The 9,521-nt window shown below is 37.1% G+C and overlaps 1 protein-coding gene across 1 annotated transcript in view; it reads left to right on the forward strand.

Annotated features, from left to right (window-relative positions):
* CCDC171 (coiled-coil domain containing 171) overlaps positions 1-9,521 on the forward strand; it is a 160,700-nt gene that overhangs the window by 30,615 nt on the left and 120,564 nt on the right. The window contains exon 9 of the mRNA XM_009328066.1: positions 6,990-7,128. Within this exon, the coding sequence (XP_009326341.1) occupies positions 6,990-7,128 (139 nt within the window). The remainder of the gene's footprint in view (positions 1-6,989; positions 7,129-9,521) is intronic.

Below are 9,521 nucleotides of genomic sequence, written 5' to 3' on the forward strand. Positions count from 1 at the left end.
GACTTAAAGTGGGTGGTGCACAGTGGGGGTTTGGGAAGAGACTCAAGCTAGTAGAATGGGTTGGAAAAAGGCAGAGGTGGCATCTCTTTCAGTCTAGGATTATATGGGTCTGTACACGTAGGTATTTATGTTGACTTATTCACAGAAGCAACAGTGGAGAAGAAAAGAAGCTGGTTTTCCTACAAGTAAGGAAGTTTGTGGGCCTGAGAGAGTCTTTCTATATGCATGGTTACAGAGATGTTTTTAGTAACGTAGTTGAAACCCATGCTGTATTATAAACATCTTAGAGCTCTTCATTAAAATAAGGCCAAAAGAAGTCTGAATGTAAGATTGTGCATTTAGGTAAACCAGAGTCATATTAAAAAATAAAAGCTTTTTTCTCAAAGAAAAGGAAATAATTTTTAAGTTAAAAATTTGAAAATGTGTGAAATACATTATGATAGTAATCTAATGTGATGCTTCAGGAAGACTGCAGTCTTCACAGCTGGGAAATTGAATAAGTATATTTCAAGATTTTCTATGGTCCTAAAATAACATCAGTTAATTAAACTGTAGTCTCATCCTGCCTAGTTGTTTTTGCTTTGAGCATGAGTTCTATGGCAGCGATATACATGGCACTAAACTCATGCCAAGTTCTTTGCCTTTCCTTGCACTGGAGAAGGCCTGCACCATTGATTTGACATTTTATTTGGATTTTGTTGTTTTGTTTTTAAAAAAGCTCCTTTGTGTTCAAAACAGTCTTGTTCCGAGAAATAACTGTTGGATCAGTAGTTTTACATAACAAGCTACTTGGCATTGTATGAGGTTTTCTTGTATGTAATTTCTTATTCTTACAGAGAATATGGTTCGTTTTTGGTTTTGTTTTTTTTTTCTTTCTGGTAGATTTCTGTATTCGAGTGGTCCAGAAAATGCAGAAAGTTCATGTTACAGATAAAATCTTCCTTTCAAGCTTGAAAGTTTTCTTTAACTAATGTTCTTCCAGTGCTTGTTTTTGGATTGTTTCTTCAATCCTTCCAAGGTCTAATATTCCAAGGTCCATCTTTGTATTTGAGGTTAGACCAGCCAAATTCAGCATCCTCAAGTGAAACATGGGGCTTTTTTAGGTTTTTTGGCTAATGCCTGTTAAGCTGGAGTAGTCTAGAAAAATTTCTCCTGTCTTGTCAGCATGGCTACTGTAGCATGGCTTTCTGTAGTCAGTCAGGGAGCTGTTAATCTTCCAAGAATCTCCAGATACCATTTACTCATTCCTTCTGGAAGTTTTGGGAATTTTTCCTCTGTTATTTCTGTCCAAGCTCAAAAACTAGCCCTTGAATTGTACAAGCAGCTCATGTCTGTCCTCATATCTGTTATGACATCTCTTGCATTCTTAGAGAAAACAAGTGCGTCTGACCTGTAGCTTTTGCTTCTGAAGTTCAAGATTAATGAACCACAGATACTGCCAAATTTAAGGGTGCGGTCAGTCCATCTGGGGAGTTAATAGACTTACAGAAATTATATCTATGACTTTTGAAAATACTTAACTTTTGAAATGTAGAACTGCACTGTTTTTTATCTTTATAGCTCTTTAGAAAATGAATGTGTGTCTGAACACATGGGTCATGTTCAGCTTTGATGCAGTCACAAATAAAGGGTTAAAATTACAGAAGATTGGCTGTTCCGATTTTATTATTTGATGTGAAATAAATGTGGAGTCATGAATTCTGCATAAATTAATTTAAAAAATATAATAACATATTTAAGTGTTACACATGCACCAAAAATGTAAACCACACATCATGCAAACATGCTAGGTCCTGAAAGGAGTGTTAATGCTTTACACTGGGAGTTACATACTGGTAAAGCAATCTGATTCTCCGGGTTTCTAGTATGTTTGGCATTTTAATGCTTTTATTTGTCTATCTTCGGTTGTTCTTTTTAACTTCCATCACAACTGTTCTCTCACGTACTCCTCTCTATTTTATCAAATTGTTATTTCATGTTGCTACAAGATGTTTTGTCTTAGATATCTGTGCTCAGGAATAATTTTCAGTACAAGATCCTCTCATGAAGGATCTTGGCCCCACAAAAAGTTCATAAAATAGGAGTTCCTCATCTACATTTTCTGGAACAATTTTGGTTGGTTGATTTCATCACGCTAGACCCCAGTTCCCCAAAGTGGTATGCTTGTGCACTTAAGTTCCCTTAATGAACAGAGTTTGTCAGAGCATTTCATTCTGTGAATTATATTAGTTTCTCAGATGAGCAAAGACCTTTTATCTGAAGATGTAGTCTTAAAGTGGAGTGCTGCCTGCCCATGGAATAATGCTGTCTGATTGTTACCATGTGGAGCTCCACTATCCTTTTAGGTATTGAACATGAGCACTCTTTCAACAACTCTGTATTTTTTCTAAACACTTAGAAATTGTAAATTACACTCCACTAAGTTAGTGACAGAGATGTGAGCCTTTAAGGCCTGAATTATTCTAGTATTAGTATGAATGTGTTCTGAGAATCAAGGGATGATAATAGAGACAAAATGTAAGCTAATTAGAAGCATTTTTGATGGTAGCTTAAATATCTGTTTAGGAATTTTCCAAACCATAAGAACTTTACAAGTTTTACCACAAGATATGTTTTTTAAATTTTAAATTAGTAATGTTAGTTAAAAATTGTGAAAATCCATAAGTAGTAATTTTCCAACTAAGTCTTTGAGAGAATCTTAAAGATACTTTTCTGTATTAGATTATTCAGACCAGCGTAAGGATAATGGTTAAATATTGAACTACATTATTGAATGCAGCAATGTTTTGTTCCTTGTGAGAATCTTTTATCTAGATGTATGAAGCTATTTCTTTGAGAAGCGAAGGTTTTTGTGTTTAGGGTAGTTCTGGTCCACAAAAATTACATTTTGGAAAAATGGGAAGAAGTCTTAAACAAAAACCTTATCCTCAAAAAAAAAAAAAGACTTGTTTTTTAGGGACTATATTTCTTTGTCTGGAATTGCTGTAGGAAATACCCAAACATATGTATTTGTTGTGTTTAAGACTAGGTAATACAGTTCTTACAGTTATGGTACCAGTTGCATTAGAAACTTCGATATTAGTGCTTACAGAGAAGTAAGTACTTGTGTTACTAAAATGCAACAAGAACCTTAAACTGCCTTCCCCTTTTCCTCTAAACAGGATAATTCTGTTCAACACTTCTTTCCCAGGAAAGCAGATTTGCCCTATTTTGGGTTTTTTTGGTACCAAAAAGAATTTGTGCCTACTTAAAGCATCTGCTCTGTGTGTTAATTGGATATCAGAATAAACTTTGTCTAATACTCAAATAGTACTTTTCACTACTTGCAATCATCTGTTGATTCAGGCAATTACTCCTAGCAGCTTCTGCCAACTGAGTTTTTTGAAAACGAATTATCTTCTGTGATTTCAGAGAATGCAAACCTTTCCATGAAAGTTAACACAGTGTAACAGTTGGTGGTTTTGTTAATAGAGCTTGAAAAAACCGAAACAGCCTATCCTTACAATTTTGTTAGTCCAGACACTTAAATTTCCAGAGCTTCATAAAGGTAGGTAGTGAAGGTCAAGCTTTATCTCAGATGGACATCAATATACTTAGTTCCCTTGAGGTAATAACATAGGGTGAGCATGTACTGGCTCATCTGTTTCCTGTGCCTTTTTTATTCTTTGAATCATACAAGTATCAGTAACATTGGTGAATATCAGTGACTGCTTTCACCAGATCCCTTCAGAGAGAATACAAGAGCCTTTGATCTACTCACCTTTGAAGGCTGTGGTCCTTGGACTCCAGACAATGTCAGGAGCTTGGCTTTTTTCTTTTAAGCTATGATTTGGCATCCTAACATATTTTCCCTTTTTCTGGAGGAGTCCCACGAGTTTGTCTTCAAGCCTTAGTCTTTGGAAAGTCTTGGAGACTTTCATTTGTTGTGCTAGAACACTTGTATGTCTTTTTAGCTGGACTTGATGTAGGATAAATGATACCAAAGTTGGAAGTTACACAAAGCTGTGAGAATTTATTTTCACAGAAAAAGATGGTTGTAATAATTGAAACCAAGCAAACAGGCTTTTCTGGGTTGCATAATTTATTAATTAGCTCTGAACCCAGTAGCACTATGTAAATTGGAAGCAACATGGGATTTGGGTCTCCGTGTGAATTTACTTTTCTTGAAGAGTGAGAGCATGACATAGAATAAATTGGAACTGCTTTTGCTGTGTTTCTGAAAGCTGTGGGAGTAGAAGCTACTTTGGGGGACTGAAACAGGCAAGTTCTTTCTCTAAGAATAAGAAGTAACCTCTACAGCTAAAAAAAAAATAATCAGCCAGGCTGAAGCAGAAGCACATAGGTATTTGAAGGACTGATAAAGTAGTCCTTCAGCTAAAAAGATACATTGATCTATAAGAAATAAGTCCAAGTGAGGAAGTGACAATGTTGATTCAAAAGTTTCAAAGTTGGAATAACTTTGAGCCCTTTGCATTACTTTCAATTCTAGTGAGACAGAAGTGATAGGAGAAGAGACAAAGAAATGAGAGACACCTGGATGTTCCCACTGTTAAGAGTTACATCAAAGAATAGTTCAGGTTGAAAGGGATTGCAGGAGATCTATAGTCCAACCTTTTGCTCAAACCAGGAGCAACTATGTGATCAGGTTGCTCGGGGCTTCATCCAGTTAGGTCTTGAAAACCTCCAAGAATGAAGATGGCACAACCTCTCTGGGAACCTGTTCCACTGTTTGACTGTCATTAAGGTGGAAAAAGTTTCTCCTTGTCTGAACCTCTTTGGATTCCATTTGTGACTGTTGTCTCTTGTCCTCTAGGCATACATTGCTGTGAAGTGACTGGCTGCATCTTCTTGATTACCTCCTTTTAGATATCGGGTGGCCTGTTTACACCCTGAAGTTATCTCTTCTCCAGCCTGAACATACCAAGTTTCCTCAGTTCTTATATGTACTTCAGCCCCTGACCATGTTGGTGATCCTCCCTTGAGCTCATTCCAACTTTTTTCCTGTGTTATGGGGGAGGTGTGTGCTTAAAACTGGTCATTATCCTAGATGTGTCATAATGAGTGCCAAATAAAAGGTGATTAATCACTTTCCTTCCTCTTCTGGCTATGCTACTACTAATACAGCCCAGGATGCTGTTCACTATGTCTACTTGTATGCCATGCTGCTGATTTCTGGCTAGCTTGCTGTCTGCCAAGATTACCAGGTCCTTTTTGAGCATAGCTGCTCCACAGCCAGTTACCAGCCATATCATTTCAGGGGGCTCTTGCTTCCTAAATTCAGATCTTTGCACATGTCATTGTTGAATCTCACAAGGTTCATGCTGGCCTGTTCCTCCTCCCTGTCTAGGTTCTAGGGAATGGCAGCCCTTCTCTTGAGTGTATCAGTTGTGTTGTGTCATGACCTACCTGCACACCCAGTTCACTGTTATCTGCAGACTTGGAGAGATTGCACTTTTGGCCTAATCCAGGTGATGGATAAAGACGTTAAACAGATTTTAATACAGACTCCTACAGTATTCCACTTGTTACCAGTCACTACCCTCTGAACTTTACCATCAAACCATTTTTATCAATATTGTAGTTCACGTATTTAGGCTGAACTCCTGACTTATCTATAAAAATACTGTGCGAGACAGTGCAAAAAGCCTTGCTAAAGTTGAGTTATATTTAATCTACTTGCTTTCTTTTTGTCCACAGATCTGGTCATTTTATCTCGGAATATAACTGGGTTGGCCAGACATGATTTAGCCTCGGTAAATCCTCACTGACAGTTCCTAATCACCTCTTCCTCTTTCATGAGCCCAGAAATTTGTTCCAAGAGGACTTCCTTCATGACCTTCCTGGGACTGAAATGAAGCTAACTGGTCTATTGTTCCTTGGCTTGTCCATTTGCCCTTTTCTGAATGTCGGTGTGACATGTGCCTTTCTCCGTTTGCTAAGGACCTCCCCCAGTCTCTGTGACCTTTCAAAAATGATAATGAGCAGCCTTGCTGTTACATTGGCCAGCTTTGTCAGAACCTTTAAGTGTAGGTGAGCTGCCCTCTTCAATTTCTATGGGTTGAGTTCTTACAAGTAATCCCAGACTCAGTGCTCACCTGCTAGCAATTGTTATCTTTCAGCCCTTTTACTGATCATAGAGGCTTGGGAGACCTTGTCAGGGAAGACTGAGGCAAAAAAGACATTGAATGTGGTGACCTCTGCTGTTGACAAATTTCCTGGTCTGTGTAGAAGCAGGTCCATATTTTCTTTCCTACCTTAATGTAGTAGTAAAATCTCTTCTTGTTGTCTTTGTCATCCTTTGCAAACATCAATTCTAGGTGAGCTTTTGGCTTCCCTGACTCCATGCCTACAAACTCTGGTGATCTTTCTAAATTCTTCCTTGGATTCCTGTCCCTGCTTCTGTCTCTTGTGCGCTGTTGTTTTGCCTTGTAGCTTTCTCATGAGTTGCCTGTTTAGCCATGCCAGGCTCTTCATGTATCTGTTTTCCTGAGTACCAGGAGAACTGCTACAGTACAACAACTGTTTGAAATTTTGGGAACAGTCTGCTGGTGGAAAAAATTGATGTCATGCCATTCTGACTAGAATATGGTCAGGTATGTGGAAACTTCAGGAGCAAGCTTTGTACTTGAAATCAGGATTGATTATGCAAGATGTGACATGGTCTTTCTGAAGAGAGCTGCTGTGTTAATTAAAATATGATTAATTCTGTTTATTGTATGTAATTTGGAGGCCATATCCAAATAACCAAATTAGTTTATGACTGGAAGCCTAACACAAGCATTAGTAACAGAAAAGAACATAATCACTTCTTGAAAAGCCTTTCTTAGAAGGAATAGATAACTTTCTTCAGTTAAAAAAAAAAGCAACTTCAGAAGCCATATGATGTGCTTACATGATATGTGTCATATCCATTGATTATCTTTAAAAGTGTATAGTATACTTGCCAAAACTATTTTTGATAAAAATGCTCTAATGCTGAAACTTTCCAGATTAGAAAGAGAGTGTTTCTCTACAAACAAGCAAATGAATGAGAAGATTGAGGAAAAGAAGAAGGTAATTAAAGACCTCTCTGAGAGACTAGGGAATAATGAAAAAACCTACAGAGAATTACAGGAGGAACTTGCAATGGTAAGACAAAAGGCCTGTGGCACTCATTGTTTAGGGTTTTTTAAACATACTGTCAACATAATCTGCATTTGCTGTGCTGAGCCGTGGAAGAACTCTGCCATTATGTTACTCTGATTTTACTTATGTTACTTTGTGTTGTAAAACATGAGTAAATATAGCTAATACACTGGAGAAGCTAATTCAAAAATTTAAGTGATACACCATGTATTTAACTGGAGAGTTATTTGCAGAAAACAATTATTTTAAAAGTATGGCTATGAGTAAAGAGTAACTTGTGTTTGCATTCCTAGCAAAGAAGGCAATTTGTAGATCTGGATTATGATTCCTTGTGGAGAATGTTCTATCTTTCTACCCAAGCTTTTTTTTCCCTCCAAGCTTTATTAGCTACTATTGTAGCCTTGTTTATTTCTATTTCACATAACAATTTGTTTCTAGTGCAAGCATTTGTCAATAAAAATTGCTTGAAAATTGTATGTTTGAAGGTGACAAACCAGAGGGATTTTTGTTTTGTTTTGGTGTGGATTTGGGATGTTGGATGGATTTTACTGGATTATTTTCTGAAATTTTTCTCCTTTTATATAACCAGTTGGGGCCTTCCCAGTGTCTCTACCCACCTCAACTTCGAGTAACAATTTTGCTATCCTGTTGCATAGCAGCACGGGCAAAGCAAAGGTCTTAGGATATCTAGAAAAACTTCTCTTCTTCCATTGTATAGTAGTGCTTGCGGTATTTCTATACTTAGCCAATGTAAACGTGTTTTGATACTGGCTTGCAAATTTCTCCTCTTTCTCTCTCTTGGAGCTGTGAGTATGGAAGGTAAATGTGGTCTGTTCCCTGTTGCTGACAGGCATTGTGTTAGTCAGTGAGCAGGAGCGGAGACCCGCATCAGAGGATCTTCAGACTTGTTGGTGTCTTCCGTTCAATTGATGGAGTTATTCCATACATTGTCTTAGGGTTATCCACTTCCCAGACAGATTGGTAACTAATAAATTGAAGAAAAATCAAATCAAAAACCCCTCTTCCTTCTAGGAGAATCACAGCTTCTTCCATGCAAGCATTCATGTATTAAAAGGCATTTGCTGGCCTAGTTAACCTGAAAAAGTCATCAGGCACAAAAGGAGTACAAAGAGACAAAAGCAACTGTCTCCCCTATGTTAGGGGATAGTTAGTAATGATAGCTATTTATTAATATAAAATACAATTCCAAGCTGAAAAATTTCTACTAGGAACCTTGAATGCTTGCTAGCTCTCGCTGTGATAGAGTTTTCCTTTTTGTTTTGTGTTCCTTAGTATAATGTATGTTATACCTGACGAGAATTCAGGACAAAATTCTGTTCATGGTCAAGGTTTCTGGTAATGGCAACAGTATTAAATGGTGTACTCAAAATGAACATTACATTACTGAAGGGTAAAAAGCAGAATAGATTGTCTCAGTTAAAAGAACTGTCTTATTCATACAGCTGGTTGTTTTAATTGTTTTACTGGAACGATTTCAAACCACAAGACTGTCTTGAACAGGTAATAAAAATACTCATTTTCTGAGGAGTTGTATTAGTGGTCCCCTATGGGATTAGATTTTTATCACCTTGGATGGCTTTGTATTTTTCCTGAAGACTTTTGTATTTGTTTGTGAAGCAGGAGTTGCCTATGTGTGGTCTTGTTTACTCAGTTTGCACAGCTTTTTGTTATTTTTCTTCCCAAAATGAAAAAGCAGAAGACTCTAGCAGAAACTAAGTATAGATAACATTTCATATGCTGTTATTAGGTTTCCCTATACCCATACTAAAATAGTGCGAAAATGGCAGTGTGGTGTGTTCCCTTCATTTCCCCCTCCTGTTTTCTTGATCTATTCATTACTTTCTTACATTCTATACTATTGTTAGACATCCTGAATATGTCCTTTCCACTCCAGTCTGATAATCTTATATTGGTTTCTCACTTACTGCTAGAATACAAGTTAATGTTCTTGTGTTTAAAATATTGGAGAAATATAACCAAACCAGTGAAGGCTCCTTGTTTTTAGAGAAGCAGACTTACGCAGGGACAAAATCCATTCTTTGGAAACTTTATATGAGAAAGAACTCTTTTTTTTAATGGCTCAGTTGAATGTATAGTAAAGTAGTTATGCTGCTTTTAATTTTAAATATCAGCATGTGGCAGAAGTTTGCCAGAAATTTGCATGGATCAAATGTGATAGGATCTGTTGGTATCAAACAAAACTGCTTATGAATGTTCAGCATGAGCAGGCTCTCAAGATTTCCATTATGTTTTTCTGAGGAAATTGGTCTCAAGCTTGCCATTATTTCCAGCTAGGGTTTTTAGAAATTTTTAGCTTGAAGAATAGGAATTTGGAAGAATGGTCATTGTGATTCAGAACTTGTTTTAAATTGACA

Source organism: Pygoscelis adeliae, unplaced genomic scaffold (assembly GCF_000699105.1).
Source record: "Pygoscelis adeliae isolate BGI_AS28 unplaced genomic scaffold, ASM69910v1 Scaffold45, whole genome shotgun sequence".
Classification (NCBI taxonomy): domain Eukaryota; kingdom Metazoa; phylum Chordata; class Aves; order Sphenisciformes; family Spheniscidae; genus Pygoscelis; species Pygoscelis adeliae.